Below are 15,833 nucleotides of genomic sequence, written 5' to 3'. Positions count from 1 at the left end.
AAAGTCAGTCTTTCAAAGAGACGAATGAGAATTGGCGTCATCCGGTTGCATGGGTGGCATTAGCTCGGCGTTTGGGGGTGGGATGGCATCACATGATCGGTCAGAGATTCCCATGGTCACGGTATAGGCTTGCTTCCTCCCTTCAATTGAGGGGTTTGATATTTGAGGAGTCCAGTGAGAGGGACAAGGTCTCTCAGCGGATGATTTTCCTTGTAGCGGCACGCGCTGTACATGATCAAGGACACGAGCACATAGTTCTAGCGGCAGGGAGCGCAAACAATCCCCTGTATAGAGTCTTCTCGTGAATAATTCTATTCAGTTGCTCCGTCTTATCATCGTTCGGAACCTCTCCCTTGGGTCTGGCATCTGCTACTAACGAAAAAGAGGAAAAATCTTTCATCTCCTAATGAAGCAACCGGCATGCTCATGCTCTTGCGTCTTTGTGGGTATAGAATTCCAGAAGTGCCTTCCTATTGCTAATCATTGACGCGCTGTGATGCTCAGGTCTGGACCTCATGCCCGTTTGTTCCATCCTTTCCGTGTATGCATGTATCGAATCAAAAATCATCCAAGTCATCATCCCAATCTATAGACCCCAAATCCATCTCAATGAGTGACGAGGCAGAATTTGTTACCGGTCCACCTGAAGATGACTGTGTCATTGCTTTGGCCGGGGATTCTATATCCAGCACCTCCTGAGAGGACATCATCAGGTCCTGAGTGCAGATCAAGGGGAAAAAGTCGTCAAAAACATGCAAAGCCTTTGCAACTGTAGGTTTTGGTGCAGGCCGGTGGTTGCTACTGATTTCCTGAAGAATGCCACGATTTGGAAACCGGTTGGGTGCAATGAGTGGCGGAGCACCCTGCCGCTTGACTAGAGGCGTACTGTGTGCTGCTGCAATCACACCATGTGTGATCAATTTTGGGCCAGAAACCGCTCGAGGCATCATGTATTTCTGCTGCTGTTGTTTCTGAATCTGCTCCTTTTGAGCCAGCCCATGTCGGGTCTGGAGTTTGTTGGTAATAGAGGTTGGTGGTTGTGTTGCACGGACATGTGTCCCTAGGTTGGCTATCTGTTTATGCCGCGAACTCAAGTTGCTTTCATGGTTTTGTATGGCCGAGAAGTTGCTCTTTGCTGGTGGTAAGTTTCTTTCGTTCGCCAGGCTCCCTGTCTCCTTCGGTCGACTGAGAGGTCCGGTAGACCCCTGAGCAGGAGCTTTGCTTGGTATGGGAGCACTCAGACGTGAAGGCAGTGCAGTTTGAGCTCCATCGAAATCCTCTTCAAGCTCTATAGCGAGTTGTGAGGCTGTGGGGAAGAAGTCATCGAAACAATTTTGCACGATTGCTTGTGTGCTTGGTAGAGGCATCTGCGGTATTGATGGCCTTGGTGGCGGTAGAATTTGTTTCGATCGGACTCCTGGTGACGGTGCAATTATTGGTATGGGAATGTCCGTCGGCGCTTTGTCTTCTGCAGCCTCTACTCTGGGCTTCTGTGATGGTACTGGAGGCGGAGGCATCGCCGTTGATGACTTTGGCGGTGCAGACTTTGGGGATGGCAACTCTTTTGGCAGTGAGACCTCTGTTTTGATCTGGATAGAAGGCTGGAGAGACGGCTTTTGCTTGAAAATTTTGTGCCGAGGTGGCTGATGGGTTGGTAATGTCGCCTTCGGCATCATGAAAGGCCTTGATTTGGCCTTCACAGCAGGTCGTGGAGGAGGTCCAATGAAAGCCATTACAGCTGGGGCCTTTTCTGGTGCCGTGAATAGCGGCTTCAGGGGCTGTCGTGTGAGAGCATCTTTGTCTATTGGCTTCGGCACGACTCCTTCAGCCGAAGATTGTCTTTCACAGGTAGTTGCGCCTTGAACAGATGACATGGCCGACTTTGTTATCTGTGAGGGACGAGGAGGTGGTGCCATGGAGCCAGTTGAGGGTTTTCTCTCTTCTGATGACTCAATTTGAAGAGGAGGCTTGGAAGCCGCGGTTGACGCCAAGTTATTCGGCTCGATATCGGCCAAGGCGGCAGAGGCAGTCTCGGGCTTTGGTATCGGTTCTCCAGATGAATCTCTCTTCTTGTGCGAACCATTTCCTCGTACGAAACGCGCGATCGTGTCTTGACTTGGTCGACAGTCAAATAGAGGCTGCCCAGCCCTTCGCCTGTTCTCTCGGGCCTCCTCTTCCTTGGCCTTTTTTCGTTCTCTCGCTGCCTTGGCCTTGACTGCCGCGCGCTCCTTTTCGAGCTCCTTGCGAATCTCCTCTTGTTTCTCCTTCTCCCATTTCCGTTGTTCAGTCTTGGATCGTCTCGGTTCCTTGTTCGCCTGCTTGTATAGCTTCTGAGCCTGCTTCGATGTCATCGGCGGCCTGTTCGCGGGGCCACCGACGCGCCCGGGGGCGTCTGGAATGACGGCGAAGGTGTTCTGCTGCGGCGCCATTGTGCCGGTAATCCTCTAGATACCATCTTCGAGGGGAACGGCGTTGGCATAGATCCCCAGGTCGGAGTGCGAGCGACAATTAAGCCTGAATTCGTCTGGTGTTCAAGGTCTCATTCGACCTGGCGGGGCAATCAACACCGACGGGACGGGGGTGCGCCTGGAAGCTGTGGAATGGCGGGTGACGCGACGGACGTACGAGGTCACGTGCTCTCGATTTCAAGTCAAGCCACACTTAAACGGCCCCTGCAAGTGATCCATTTTAGAGCACCGCCACGCGGGGTACTGTCGCCGCCACAAATCGCGGGGCCTCAATTTTTTTTTCTGCGGCACTAGGATTTTGCAGGTCGCAGTCCGGCTTCGAGAAGAGCAGAATCCCGATTACCACTTCCCATTTCTTTTTTCTAAAGACGGCCCAAAATCATGTCGAAACGCTCTGCTGATGTCGAAATGGGGGATGCCCCCCTCAAGGGAGGTGATCGCCCTGAGGGTATGGAGATTGACGAGAAGGCCCCCGACATGGGCGAGTTCGAGGACGAATTCGAGGATGAGTTCGAGGAGGACGAAATTATGGAGGCCGGTGTTGACGGACGCCCTGACGCAGAGAGGGAGGCTGAGGAGAGGGAAGGTACGATATCAACGGCCTCGCGACATAGAACTTAGCTGACCAGTTTAGCTGCCGTCGACCAGGGCACTTTCATCGTCGGACGAAACAAGCTTGAGGCGGGACAGACACTCGCGCCCGATGTTTCTACCTACGAGATGCTGCACAACCTGAGCACGCCATGGCCCTGTCTGTCTTTCGATATTCTCCGCGACAGTCTTGGTGACAACCGTAAGGTCTATCCCGCCACCATGTACACCGTGGCTGGTACACAAGCAGAGAACGCCAGGGCTGGCGAGAACCAGCTGATGGTTATGAAGTTCAGCGGTCTGAGCCGTACGGAGAAGGACGACGAGGAATCTGATGACGACGACGAAGATGGCGATGAGGACGCCGAGCCCATCCTTGAGCACAAGGCGATCCCCTTGAACTCGACTACGAACCGAATCCGCGCCCATCAGATCCCCTCGCAAGATGCTTCCAGACCTCCTACGACCCTTACAGCCACCATGACCGAGTCATCCAACGTCTTCATTCACGATATTACGCCTCACATCTACTCCTTCGATAACCCGGGCACCGTCATCTCCGCGCAGCAGAACAAGCCAGTGTCGACCATTCGCGCCCACAAAGCAGAGGGTTATGCTCTTGACTGGTCCCCCCTTGTTCCCAGTGGAAAGCTCCTCACCGGTGACAACGATGGTCTCATTTACGTCACAACCCGCACCGACGGCGGCGGTTTCGTCACCGACACCCGGCCATTCCAGGGTCACACCAGCAGCGTTGAGGAAATTCAATGGAGTCCCTCGGAACAGTCTGTCTTCTCATCCGCCTCAAGCGACGGTACAATACGCGTTTGGGATGTCCGTAGCAAGAGCAGAAAGCCCGCGCTTTCAATGCATGTCAGCAACCACGATGTAAACGTCATGTCGTGGTCACCCCTCACGACGCATCTGCTTGCGTCTGGCGCCGACGACGGCGAATTCGCCGTCTGGGATCTGCGCCAGTGGAAGCAGAGCTCTACCTCTGCTGCCGACAAGCCCTCGCCGATTGCCAGCTTCAACTACCACAAGGAGCAGGTCACGAGTATCGAGTGGCACCCCACAGACGATAGTATCATTGCTGTTGCGGCGGGCGACAACACCGTTACTCTGTGGGATTTGGCTGTCGAGCTGGACGACGAGGAGAGCAAGGATACCGGCGGTGTCAAGGACGTGCCGCCTCAGCTTCTGTTCGTCCACTACTTGTCCAACGTCAAGGAGCTCCACTGGCATCCCCAGATCACTGGCAGCTTGATGGCTACTGGTGATGAGTTCAGTGTTTTCCGTACGATTAGCGTTTAGACGGATGGTTAGTCAAAAGTTAATGGGATACCAACTTTGTTTGTTCATGATGGATGCCTTTTTGCGTGTTCATGTTGTTGATACACTTGGATCTGAAGAACTCTGCATGGCTTGGGCGCTCACACAGATGAGAAGCCCATTGGTAGGAATTAAAAGTCGTATGCTTTGTTACACAAAGCCCTGGGTACTCTCGTATAACGCAGGATGGTCGATGTTTGCTTCTCTAGGTATGACCCGTTGGTCACAAGGAAGTTCTATTTCAGGTATCATATTGGATTCTGGGTACGAGATTGAGGGCCTTTTTGGCGACCCTCATTCGACCATTCAAAAGCGGTTGAATATTCGGGTAATCCTTTGAGGTTATCGGGATTGTCGAATTTTGCTCAGTGTGACCAGAGTTAAGGGAGCGAGGCCGAGTGTCTCCGGCATAAATAAAGACGGTGCGGCACTATTTCAACTAGCATCCTCGAGATAGATGAGTCGTATATGAATTCACACCACTAGATCATTTCGTTCTCTTCAACATGCGGTATCTTGCAAGTCTGGCTCTTCTCTGCCATTTGGCACATGGTGCCCCTTCTACTCCGGCTGAACACTCCGCACGTACTGCAGCAGTCTTCGAGGTGGACAGGTTCTTCGCGGGAAGTCTTCCACCAAGCACAAGAAACTTGTAAGCTAGACTACGAGACGGCGAGGGACAAGTCGTTACAAGACTCTTTGCTAACGCGAACCGAACCAGTGTCATATTCTCCGTCCAGCCCACCCCTGGCGCCGACTTTGCTAACTGTACCATCAACACGGACACTGGTCCTAAAGTACCAACGGTCGACAAGGTGGTCTGCACTGACGTTAACTCTATCACATGGAGTCTGGAGCCGATGGGGACAGGGATGCATTTCAGTGTCTGGTGGGCTTTTACTAGTCATGCTTCGTTGCTGGGCGGGATACACCTCGACGAGTCGTACTTCAAGGACACAACACTCGCAGATGGGAGCAAGTCACAAAGCTATGTGGGGCCGCACAAGTTCACCTTGGAGACTACCATGGTGATGAACAATCCCGGGGGCAAGAGAAAGATGGAAGAGAGCGTGGAGTAGTTGTGGTGTGGCTTGTTGAAGCACTACATGGAGGACAATGCATTTGAATGTCGAGCTTTCTACTTAGTAGACATATTTTGGTAATACTAGAGGTCTGCGGTCGAACCTCCGTAGGAATGAATCTAATTCTGATTAGTTTCCTGGCACTACCTTGCAAGAGTCGAGGGTTTCACTCACAGTCTGATCAAAACAACCAACGGGCGTCTGATACAGATATGCCCCCGTGTTAATGAACACCTCCTGATTCTCACAAACAAGCCATGCAGCCACGTTGGGCCGGCTAATGTCGGGTGTGCTCCAAGTAAGCGTATCGCCCTGGAAGGCAAAAGTTCCATATGTGCCTTTGCTTGCACTAAACCACGTCTCTAGCTTTCTCTGCGTCTTGTCTGTCGGGTTCTCGACATTGAGGTAAAGTGGCGATGATCCAGTCAGATGCACAAGTTGTCCGTCCTCAACTTTGAACTGACCCGCGCTGCTAGGTGAATCGAGGTAGGCTTTGCTGGGCGTGCCGGTGGGCTTGGCCTGGAGGTAGCTGTGGAAGTTGGGCGAGGCCACGGCGCGAATCCAGGACCATCCAGAGACGAGAGTTGTAGGAACAGAGCCGCTGCCACCTGCATCCGTGGTGGTCACGGTCACAAGAGTGGTAGTTGCGCGAGAAGTCGTACGGGTGTTAGTTCCTGTTGCGATAGGGGTAGTGGACGTTGAAACAGGTCTGGTAGATGAGGTTGTGGGAGTGCTGGATCCTGGAATACATTGAGAGTAATAGGGGCTGTCTCAACGGTCAGCGGATGGTTTGGATTGATGTGATGACAGACCTACTTGAGAACTGAGCAGGTATAGCCGCTACTGCAGCTTGTAGCTCCAGTCCAGCCACTGCCGCCACCTTTGACCGTGTTAGATACTGACTATAGCATGATCAGGTGAGGCTATTATGACTTACATTGCCCCCAAGCTGGTGCTGTAGTCTGCGCTGCAACGGGACTAACGAGCAAGACTGCTGATAGCCCGGTAGCCAAGACACGTATCAAGCTCATTTGAAAAGAGTTGGAACGAACGCGAACTGAGTCTTTGGTGGTTGCAACACGACTTTTTGAAAGCTTGGCGACTGGAACGACTGAAGTGGATGCCAAGTGTGGATGGTTATATACTCGAGGAGGATCAAAGAGGCTTTTATTCACGTTGCATTCAGTCCCAAAAATCTGTCAGCTGAAGTCCAATGACGGAACTAACTGCTCCTCTCCTTATGATCCATCTTTGGCTCCTGCACTTAGAGCTCCGGGAGTCATGCAATGTGTTCTGTAGGTGGTGGTGGTAAAGGCTGTTTTCAACCAAACTTGTCGAGGGAACGGCGTCCCGAATAGATTAATTAGTGAATATGAGGTTGCAATACAATTGACTTTTGGAACCCAGATGAGAATAGCGTCTGGAATACATCAAGTTGTACGGTGTACTGCCCTGAAGGAGAGCATTACCGGAGGGAACTCTTCCGGGCCGGAAGTGGCTGCCGGAATGCCGGAACAAATGCTACGTGCATTTGGCAACGGTTGAAACTCCCATCATCACAATTATAATTTGAGATGATTGAGAGCCAGGCCGCTGAAAAATATAAGATACTCAGTGGCTACTAATGGTCTTCCAAGAACCAAACGACCAAGCGGGAGGTGAAGGAAGCCAACTTGAGGGGCAATAAGGAAGAGAGAGCTCTTATGTGATCGACGGCGTACACTCGATCAAGCTGCTGCACGACCAATGAACCCGCTCAAGACATTAAGTAGAAAGGGATCAAGTCCAAGAACCCCAGCTCCATGACACAAAAGCTGCCAAAATTCCAACCGGTCATCACCGCCACTCTCCAACGAGCCGATGCAGTTGCCGCCTCCAGTTGCACCAGCAACGAACGTTAGTGTCAACAGAACCCAGCCGATGGCATCTTCCATGCAAGTACTGCCCGAAGGCTGTCGAAATTCAATAGTGCGGCTGTGGTCGTGCCCTAGCAAGCGGGCAAAGTTCCACTTGTAGACTTTGCCGTGAACGAAATCTCTCTTTCTCCCATGTGCTCTTCCATACGCACTGGATGCCGGAAAGAGGCACATCGCTTCAACGACGGCGGTAGTCCCTCGTTGAGCCGCGACGTCGAGAGCGTCGAGACAGTCTTCAAGGGTCTGGTAACGAGATAACACCGGGTTCCGGCGGTTGCTCTGGCACCAGTAGGCGGCAGCTCTGTCCTTCGGTACGAGGGCATCGAAGCAAGCTTCATATGCCAGGATGGCCTTGCCCAAAGAGGCCAGTTGGAATGACGAGAACTCCTGATCTGCCTGGCTGACGTGTACGTGAGTGCTGCACTGGGGAAGCATCTGAACGGACGAGTGCTTCTGGACAGCAGAAAAGATGTTGTCTGCATCGGACAGCCACTGAGACTCGAGGCTGAAGACGGGGGAAACTAGCTCAAGGGCCCCTGAGCCGACTCAGCATCAGGATTCAGCATTTATTGCGTGGCTTGATATACTGACAGTTGTTCTTGGCAGGATTCTGAGGGATCGTGATCTCCTGGACAATGGACCATTTACGGTAGTTCCCATCCACCTTTTCCTTAACATGATTGCTGACTCCTTTCTTGGCCAAGCGACTGCTGGTGTCTTGGGCCATGGATAGCCAGTTTTTGTGCTTCTTGCTGCTATTGAGAGATAGCTCAAGCTCGAAGCCAAAGTTGAGGGCCTGGTAACTAGACATTTTGGAAGAGATTGTATATGACGACTATGTTGGAGCTTGAATTTTGTTTCAAGAAAGAGGAAATGCTTGCTATCTACGAGCCCTCACTCGAGAAACACGGGAAGATATCTTACATTATATGTCTCAAGTGAATACTAGATGAGATTCACCCGGTCTTGAGCAAGTTTGAACATGTCCATCGCATATTGAGCTTGCGAATGGGCTTGTTACGACTTATCAGCGCCTACTTCATCGAGACCGCGGCCTTTCCAACAGCCTTCTTCTGAACATCGCCACCTGGGCGACCCTTCCACTCGACATGAGACATGCTGCTCCCAAGATTTGAGATACAACACCCTGTAGTTGCTTCGAAGGTGAGCCAAGGGATACCAGCCACAGGCTATCATCAGTCGATGCCACTTCGTCGTCCAGCGAGACGCTCATAGCTAGCGCTCAGTGCTATGCAAGAATGGTTCCTGACGATCCCAAGATACCAGGACAAGGAGAGAGCTCATACCCCTGAGGCTCGACTCAACGTCGAACCGTGGAGGGTGGGGGCCATATCAGGCTAGAATATACACATCTCACTTGTTCCTGAATGAGGGTTGGCTGTCAGCTCAAGGCGCTTCGAGCCTTCTGGAGGCAGCCTGGTCTTCTAGGGGCAAGATCAACTCGATAAGGTCAGAGAGCGGCAGGGTCAGTACAAGACTAGACCCAAGACGGCCGACACCACATGAGATATCCCCGACATCCCTGGAGAGAAACATGGTACATGTCCTCCGAGCCTTTCGCGCTGAACTAGGCGCCGGTCACGGCCATGAAGGTGCGAAAGACTAACTTGGAGGGGTGGTGAGAGCCGTGGATCAAGTTGGGAGAAAGGGGGCGACGGGCGCTTTGAGGTTTGGGGGGATTGCGACTTTGCAAGACACCTGATGGGGTCATCTGACGCAATGTCAAAGGGTGAAAGAGGGGTTGTTGGTTAATGGACTGGATGATCCTAGACACTTTGTCCAAAAGAGCCGCCGAGGGCAGACAAACATTCTATTCTGAGAGCCGAGGGTGTTAGTAGTCCTTTAGGGACCGTGTGTTGCCGTCACTCGACGGTGGCCGGCCGGCGTTTCGCGAGATCGTGAGTTTCCCTCACATATAGACAGTGTGCTAAAAAGCGACTCTCAACTTGACCGGATACTGTGGACGCTTGCTGGTGAAAGAGATGTAAGACGGTAGCACTTGGTGCCCTCTACCCCGGAAGGCTCTGCGAGACAGTAATTTCGCGCAAAATAGCGTCATTATGGCAGAGCTCATGAAGTCTGATGTTGGCTCCAATGATAGAGAGGCCAATGGTAGCATACAGAGCATGGCTAGACCATAAGGTGCGACGGCGTTGAGTGAGAACGATGGGTAAGATCGCAATGAAGAGTGTGAGACGGAATAACGAACGTTCTGAGCATTCTCATAATAGGAACTACAACCACAGATAATTACTCACATATTCTAAAGCCCTTTGAGCACTGATGGAGTGGTCAGCAATGGTAACTACGTCAGTTGGAGAAATAGCAAGTCATGAGGATCCAGTGACTCGGGAACCATGCAGATGACACCGACTCGGCGGCCTGCATTGCTATACAGATGGGACAGCGATCTGGAGCACATGCAGCAGGCCGCCCTAGGAGAGCCCAAGGGTCGATCCAATTGGCAACGTGCCAGGTGTGATGTAGTGTTCGTAAGGCGCAAGGGATGCGATAGTGACAAATTCCATTGCTTGCAGCGACAGGTGTGGAGTTCTTGAGTGCTTTAGTTGAAGAGGACAGCGCGGGGCGCAACCAATGACCAAAATTTAGTGTTCCCTCGACTGTGCTCCGGAGCACCTGGAAGCTTCCTCGGTCGCCGACCCCACATTTACCGCTGGAGAGAGAAGCTGACGAGATCACTACCGTCGGTGACGAATGCCCTCATTCACACCCACTCTTATTCTCACCCGCGCCCTCACTCTAGCAAGTTCAAGTGAGCCTTTCTCATAAGATAGGTTGCTGCGTCCCCAGTATATAATTAACGTGTGGGAACGAAGAGACAACGCTACGGATCTGCCGACGACTTCATCTCAATTACTCTACCATACATAGCGACGTACAACTATCATCTCATTTCGCAACACTAAAACCTCACATCTTCAAGCCGCCAAAATGGTCGTCCTCCACGCCACAACACTCACAGAGTTCACGAACCTCCTCTCATCAAACACATACCTCGTTGCCGATTTCTACGCAGACTGGTGCGGCCCATGCCACGCCATCAAACCGATATACGAGTCCCTCTCGAACACCCACGGCCAGCCAGGCTCCCTGGTGTTTGTAAAAGTAAACGTCGACTCCGCCCAAGATATCGCCCGACGCTATGGCGTGACAGCAATGCCGACCTTCATGTTTTTTGAAAACGGCCAGCCGTACAACGGCGGACGGAGCGTCATCCGCGGCGCCGATCCCAGGAGCCTGCAGACCACCGTCCAGGAGCTGGGTGGGCTGGCCAAGAAGAAAGCCGCCGAGGCGGCCGCACAGAAGGCCGAGGCCGAGAGGAAGAAGAAGGAAGCCGCCGCAGCCGCCGAGAGGAACGTCAAGCCTGATGATGGTTCCACTGTCTCTGGCGGCTACACCCTCGGCGGCAATACGGGCCCGAGGTCGGACTGGAAAATGTCCTTGAGGGGTTGATTGCCGCCGTCGCGTTTCTCATCATTTTAAGCAGAATCTCACGCTGCGGCTGTCGCGCCGCTACGCACATGTGAGTTGGAGGACGGGGTGAATTTTTTGGGTCGTGGCGTAGCAGAAAAATATCAAGTTTGTTCCATTGTATTAATTCTTCAAACTTTTCATGCCCCCGATTCCTCATTTGCGCCGTCTTGTTGCTGTGTTTGGTCATCCAAAAATGCTACCCAACCGATATTCTTCGACTCCTTGGTCTGTGTGTATGAAAAAACTAGTAAAAGAAATGGAGATATATGCCGTCGTCCTTGGTCATTTCTTTGCAGCCGTTATTGTGTGGGGTATCTGTTGTTCTTGATCATGATAGATGCGCCTCGTCGTATCGTGCCCAACCGGTCGAATCCGTCGCTGTCGAAAAGAAAAATTGTAAAATTGAAATCAAGCCCCAAGAAACTTCTGTCCCTCAGACAAAACTCCGCTCATGTCTCTGCCTGTTCGTTCCTACCTGCCGTCATCGGCAAGCTTACCACACTTGACGCAGATCAGGCGTTGTCTGCCACCAACTCTCTTCGCTTTGAAATCCTTGCTCGCACATTTTTGACAAGTCATTTGTTCGCCGTCTTCGCTGGTATACTCGGAGCTTAGACGGCTGACAACCGAGTTCCGAAGACGATCTCCGATCCGCGAATTGTCTGGCTGTAGTAAATGTTCATCTACCTCAGCTTTATCAGCAGCATCCTCAATGCTCTTCGTTGTGCCTTTGTGATCTTCTTGCACGGCCAAGTCGTATATGCCCGCACCTAAGCTCTTGCGGCGGGAGGCTTTGGTTCCATTACTAGCCGAAGTTTGCATCGTGTCTGCTGTGCTCATGCTATTTCGCCCCTGGCCAACCTGCGATTGCGATGTATTGACGTTACTAAACGACACCGACGATCGCAAGGATGAGATCCCACGCCATCGATTGAGGTTCCAGAAAGAATAGCTGGCGCCCGCAGGATCAAGTCGAAGCTCGTCGCTTTCGTCGTCATCGGCGGATAGAAAAGAGAAACTCGGGGTCGGAGGGATGGACGGAGCCCGGTCACGGGAAGCCCGGCTCGATGTGGGACTAGCTGGGAGTTGCGGACGTGCTGGTGGTGATGATCCACTGTATGGTTGTTTTCGCGCTTCTGATGCAAGGTTGGAGGCACTATTGTTAATTGGCGTCCGTGACGCCTTGTTAGGCGATAGAGACCGTGGGCTTTGAGATGCTGTAATGATCATGGAGCTCGGGCGCCCACTTTCAATCCCATGCCGCCACGTATTGATGTCGGAGCTCAGCTGAGCACCGCCAGGGGCTGCCAGGCGGGATACCGAGCCCCGGCGTGAGCGCGGTTGGCTACCGACACTTGTGCGCGTTGCTACACTCCCGCTGCGTCCAACAATGCTTCCTCCCATGCGGCGGGAGAATGTTGAACCCGTTTCCCAGTTCTCATGGCGACGTTTGATGTACGCGCAGTCCTGGCGGAAAACCTTGATGCCCCCAGATTGGTCCGTGGTGACAAGAATTTGCCCATCAAAATGTTTCGACTTCTCGATGTAAGCGGGCGATTCTTCCGGTCTTTTGATCTTCTGCTGCTTGACCTGAGGCTTTTCGTCGTCCGAGTTACCTGCTTGACTGGCAATGGACTCCTCGAGGCTCATTAGAGTGACTGGGGGAGGGTTACAGAGGTCGTAAAGAGGATCTCCCGAGCCACCCAGGAGCTGGCGCGATTTGGTCGGAGCGAATATTGCTGTTGAAACTCGATCTGAGTGGGCATCGAAGTATTCGCAAGGCTTCTCCTTGTCTGATTCTGGGGAATGCACAGACCAGATATACGTTCTCTTGTCTTCGCTGCCAGACACTATCCACTGTCCGTTGTCGCTGAAGTCGGCGTGAATTTGACTGCAAGTATTCTCGTAGCCCTTGAACTTGGATTCAAGGCTCTTGTCGCGCAGATTATATATGCGTACTCTTGAGTCGTTGGATGTGATCAAAACCTTAACTTCGTCATCAATGACCATCGTCTTGATACCAGTAATCTTGCTGCCCTTGGCATTCTTGCCTCTCGATGATCGCACATGCAACTGAGAGTTCTGTTTGAGGCCCTCCGTGTCGTGAAACATGCACATGCCAGAGAGCCCTCCGGCTATTGCAGTCTTCCCGTCAGGCGAAAACGCCACAGCCGTGATGAGATCAGACAATTGGGTAGAGTAAGCTACAGCTTTGTCCGGAATACTCCAGAGACGCAGTGTCGAGTCGAGGGATCCCGCAAGGAAGAACCGGTCGTCAGTAGGATGAAACGCTATTGACGTGACGAAGTCCTTGTGTTTGAACGTGCAGAGACATTCTTTCCGGCTGATGTGCCATAGACGAACAGTCTTATCCATCGACGACGACAACAGAAAGTTGTTCTTGCTCCAACTGAGGTCTAGTACTTCGCCGGTATGCCCTCTGAACTCGTGAACCGGCTTGCTTCGGAAGACAGGTGCACTCAACCTTTCTCCATTGGCCCCATTTGCGTTTTCCTCTTCTTCGTGACGACGCCGCTCCTCATGCGTCGTGATCACAGCCCATACTCTCACAACTTGGTCTTTTCCCGCAGCAGCAAAATACTTGCCATCGGTGCTGAATTCCGTTGCCCAAATAGCTCCGCTTGTGTTCGATCGTCGTGTGTCGATTGACGCTGTTGCTGTCGTATTCGTATCGTCTTTCGAGTCGGGCTGTGGAATGAACAGCTCCTGAGCAAGAAACATGCGATTGAACTCGCGGATCTTCTTGCTGTGTGCCTTGACCCGGATGTACCGTGGAGGTTCTTTGTGGTGGGGTATGTATCCGGACCCAATGACTGAGCCAAAGGCCTGGGCATTGGTCCCATCTATTCGGTGATCGCTGAAGACGGAGTCCTCGTCGTCTTCGCGTCTTCGTCCTCCCCGCATACTCAATCGACTTAAGAATGATGGCCCTTTTCTACAATTGGTTAGTACCACTAGCATGAACGAGGGGACTCAAGAGTGCGGACTTTTTGTCCTTGGTGGCATCGAATGCATGCGCAGGAAGCTTCGTTGGCTGCTCTGGAACCTGAGTAGGGCTATCGGGGCGTTTACGAAGCTGAGGAGGGACAGTATGGCCAGTGTTGGTCCGCATCAGAATGTGCTGTGGAAGGTTAGCAACCAAAGGCTTTCCTACCGCCATGCCAACGGCGGCGACGAACCTGAGATAGCGGGTCAATTGCGGCAGGAGATTGGACGGCGACTGGCGAGGGCTTGTCGGCCTTGCCGTCCTTTGCATTCGGCGTCGTACTCCGGACGAGCTTCGTGGGTGTCTTCTTGGCAAAGGTCGGAAAACTGCTGCCTATGCAACGATTAACATCCACCATGTGCGCCACACAGGGTCAATAACGGTCCCCAGACTCAACCTTGGAAAACCAGGGCCCCAATGCGTGGCAGATCCGCATATCTTTACGTACCTTGAGACTCTGAACCGCCAGGTGACTTCTGGGCAGTCGAAGAGCCTTCACGGCTGAGGGGGGTCGAGAGACGAGGTTCAGAAACGGGTGCCGGGGGCGGCAGTGGTGGTGGTGCCTGGCCATCTTCGCGACGGCCAGCATCCATGGATTTTATGGCAGAAGACCTAGGGGTCGACATTTCCCATCATGCGAACGCCGACAAGGAAGATAGCCGCGTACAGAGTTGCAGGCACTTGGGCCGTTGGTGGGCGTGGGAGGTAAGCGCGGGTAAGCTGAGTAGGTCGCGGGCCTGAATTCGAGGTGTGGTGGCCGTCGGTGGGTGGTTGAGTGATTCAAGATGTAGTAATACGAGTGATCCGAGACACCCGAGCTTCACGAATGGGATTGGAGCAGTGTGACGACGGTGGGCGGATGATTTGACGGTCCAACGGGGAGGCCGGAATTCGCAGACGGCCGATATTGCCTGTCGCCGCGGGTGGCCGTGAATTGAACGGTAGGGCCTGTCTACCGGGTATATCGCTCTCCTGGATCCCGTCGTTTCCGATACGAAATTTTTTGGGAAACGAGAAGAAGTGGACTTTGTGCTGGGCGCGGCGCGAGGTTTTGTCCCAAAGGAAAACGGCGCCCGCTTGCTCGCTCGACCGTCGTTGGTCAAACGCGGTCGGTGGTGGTGTTTTCTGGTGGTTGGGAAACTGGGTACGTATTACGCGGGTTCGGATTCGTCCAGTCCGCGTATTCCGTATGCTAAAGCAAGGCATCCACGCAGCCCGCGTTTCCACCCTTTCTTTGATGAACAGCTAGGTAAGGTATAGCTGGTGTTGGTCGGTAAGCAATTCCAGAACCTGCTAGTTGCCGTATGCGGGCAATTCGGGTTGGCTTGGTAATTTGACGGCAAAATTATGGTGTTGGAACGTATCTGTACTCGGAAGAATACGCAGTACGCAGGAAGGTAATCAAGAAAGATAAAGTTGTATGTCTCCGTCGATTCTCGGCTGGATCCGCATAGCTTCCCTTGCAGCTGTCCAGGATGCACCCGCTTCGAGAAGGGCAGAGTGTGGGGGAACAGGAACGCAGAAACGTTGTGTTTCTTTTTCTGGCGCAATGAGTCGGAAAAGATGAGACTGGCCCAGATCTGGCCGTATTGTATGTATGTACCTTACCCTGGCCAGATTCAAGAAAGAAAAATAGAGTCTGGAGTAATGATTACGGAGCCGAGGCACGAGGCAATTGGCGATTGAGTTTGCGCGCACTTGACACTCGTAGTGGAGATGACGACGTCTAAGGTATGCTGACGATGGTTTGATTCTCCCTACTGAGTGCGCAATGATGACTTGGAGGAGTATTTATCTCGACGATGGAAGCCGACGGAAAGGATGAGCAAGGAAATGATCGAAATGAAAGAGAACCTTGGAAAGAGGAAGGAACCTTGAAAAGAGGAAGGCACGGAGAGTGGACCGCAAGGTACCTAAGGAA

General features: G+C 52.6%; 7 protein-coding genes across 7 annotated transcripts; 3 read left to right on the top strand and 4 right to left on the bottom strand.

Annotated features, from left to right (window-relative positions):
* Positions 1 to 557: 557 nt before the first annotated feature.
* Positions 558 to 2,429, bottom strand: CCOS01_16161 (uncharacterized protein; the record flags this gene model as incomplete). The annotated part of the gene is made up of 1 exon (XM_060464298.1): positions 558 to 2,429. One exon carries the CDS (start codon positions 2,427 to 2,429, stop codon positions 558 to 560), a length of 1,872 nt encoding a protein of 623 aa, XP_060305062.1.
* A 420-nt stretch (positions 2,430 to 2,849) lies between these two features.
* On the top strand, positions 2,850 to 4,373 carry CCOS01_16160 (WD domain-containing protein; the record flags this gene model as incomplete). The annotated part of the gene is made up of 2 exons (XM_060464297.1): positions 2,850 to 3,054; positions 3,103 to 4,373. 2 exons carry the CDS (start codon positions 2,850 to 2,852, stop codon positions 4,371 to 4,373), a joined length of 1,476 nt encoding a protein of 491 aa, XP_060305061.1.
* Positions 4,374 to 4,897: 524 nt separating this feature from the next.
* CCOS01_16159 (uncharacterized protein) lies at positions 4,898 to 5,470 on the top strand (the record flags this gene model as incomplete). The annotated part of the gene is made up of 2 exons (XM_060464296.1): positions 4,898 to 5,043; positions 5,113 to 5,470. 2 exons carry the CDS (start codon positions 4,898 to 4,900, stop codon positions 5,468 to 5,470), a joined length of 504 nt encoding a protein of 167 aa, XP_060305060.1.
* Positions 5,471 to 5,556: 86 nt separating this feature from the next.
* Positions 5,557 to 6,504, bottom strand: CCOS01_16158 (uncharacterized protein; the record flags this gene model as incomplete). The annotated part of the gene is made up of 4 exons (XM_060464295.1): positions 5,557 to 5,592; positions 5,648 to 6,239; positions 6,290 to 6,353; positions 6,411 to 6,504. 4 exons carry the CDS (start codon positions 6,502 to 6,504, stop codon positions 5,557 to 5,559), a joined length of 786 nt encoding a protein of 261 aa, XP_060305059.1.
* A 696-nt stretch (positions 6,505 to 7,200) lies between these two features.
* CCOS01_16157 (uncharacterized protein) lies at positions 7,201 to 8,200 on the bottom strand (the record flags this gene model as incomplete). The annotated part of the gene is made up of 2 exons (XM_060464294.1): positions 7,201 to 7,925; positions 7,981 to 8,200. 2 exons carry the CDS (start codon positions 8,198 to 8,200, stop codon positions 7,201 to 7,203), a joined length of 945 nt encoding a protein of 314 aa, XP_060305058.1.
* Positions 8,201 to 10,362: 2,162 nt separating this feature from the next.
* On the top strand, positions 10,363 to 10,884 carry CCOS01_16156 (thioredoxin; the record flags this gene model as incomplete). Its single annotated transcript, XM_060464293.1, has 1 exon — positions 10,363 to 10,884. One exon carries the CDS (start codon positions 10,363 to 10,365, stop codon positions 10,882 to 10,884), a length of 522 nt encoding a protein of 173 aa, XP_060305057.1.
* A 492-nt stretch (positions 10,885 to 11,376) lies between these two features.
* Positions 11,377 to 14,538, bottom strand: CCOS01_16155 (WD repeat domain-containing protein; the record flags this gene model as incomplete). The annotated part of the gene is made up of 4 exons (XM_060464292.1): positions 11,377 to 13,861; positions 13,914 to 14,047; positions 14,106 to 14,245; positions 14,361 to 14,538. 4 exons carry the CDS (start codon positions 14,536 to 14,538, stop codon positions 11,377 to 11,379), a joined length of 2,937 nt encoding a protein of 978 aa, XP_060305056.1.
* Between the last annotated feature and the right edge of the window lie 1,295 nt (positions 14,539 to 15,833).

Source organism: Colletotrichum costaricense (assembly GCF_030867565.1).
Source record: "Colletotrichum costaricense strain IMI 309622 chromosome Unknown Scaffold_28.1, whole genome shotgun sequence".
Taxonomy (NCBI): Eukaryota; Fungi; Ascomycota; class Sordariomycetes; order Glomerellales; family Glomerellaceae; genus Colletotrichum; species Colletotrichum costaricense.
The sequence above is the reverse complement of the archived record's forward strand: the minus strand, read 5'-3'. Positions and strand labels throughout refer to the sequence as shown.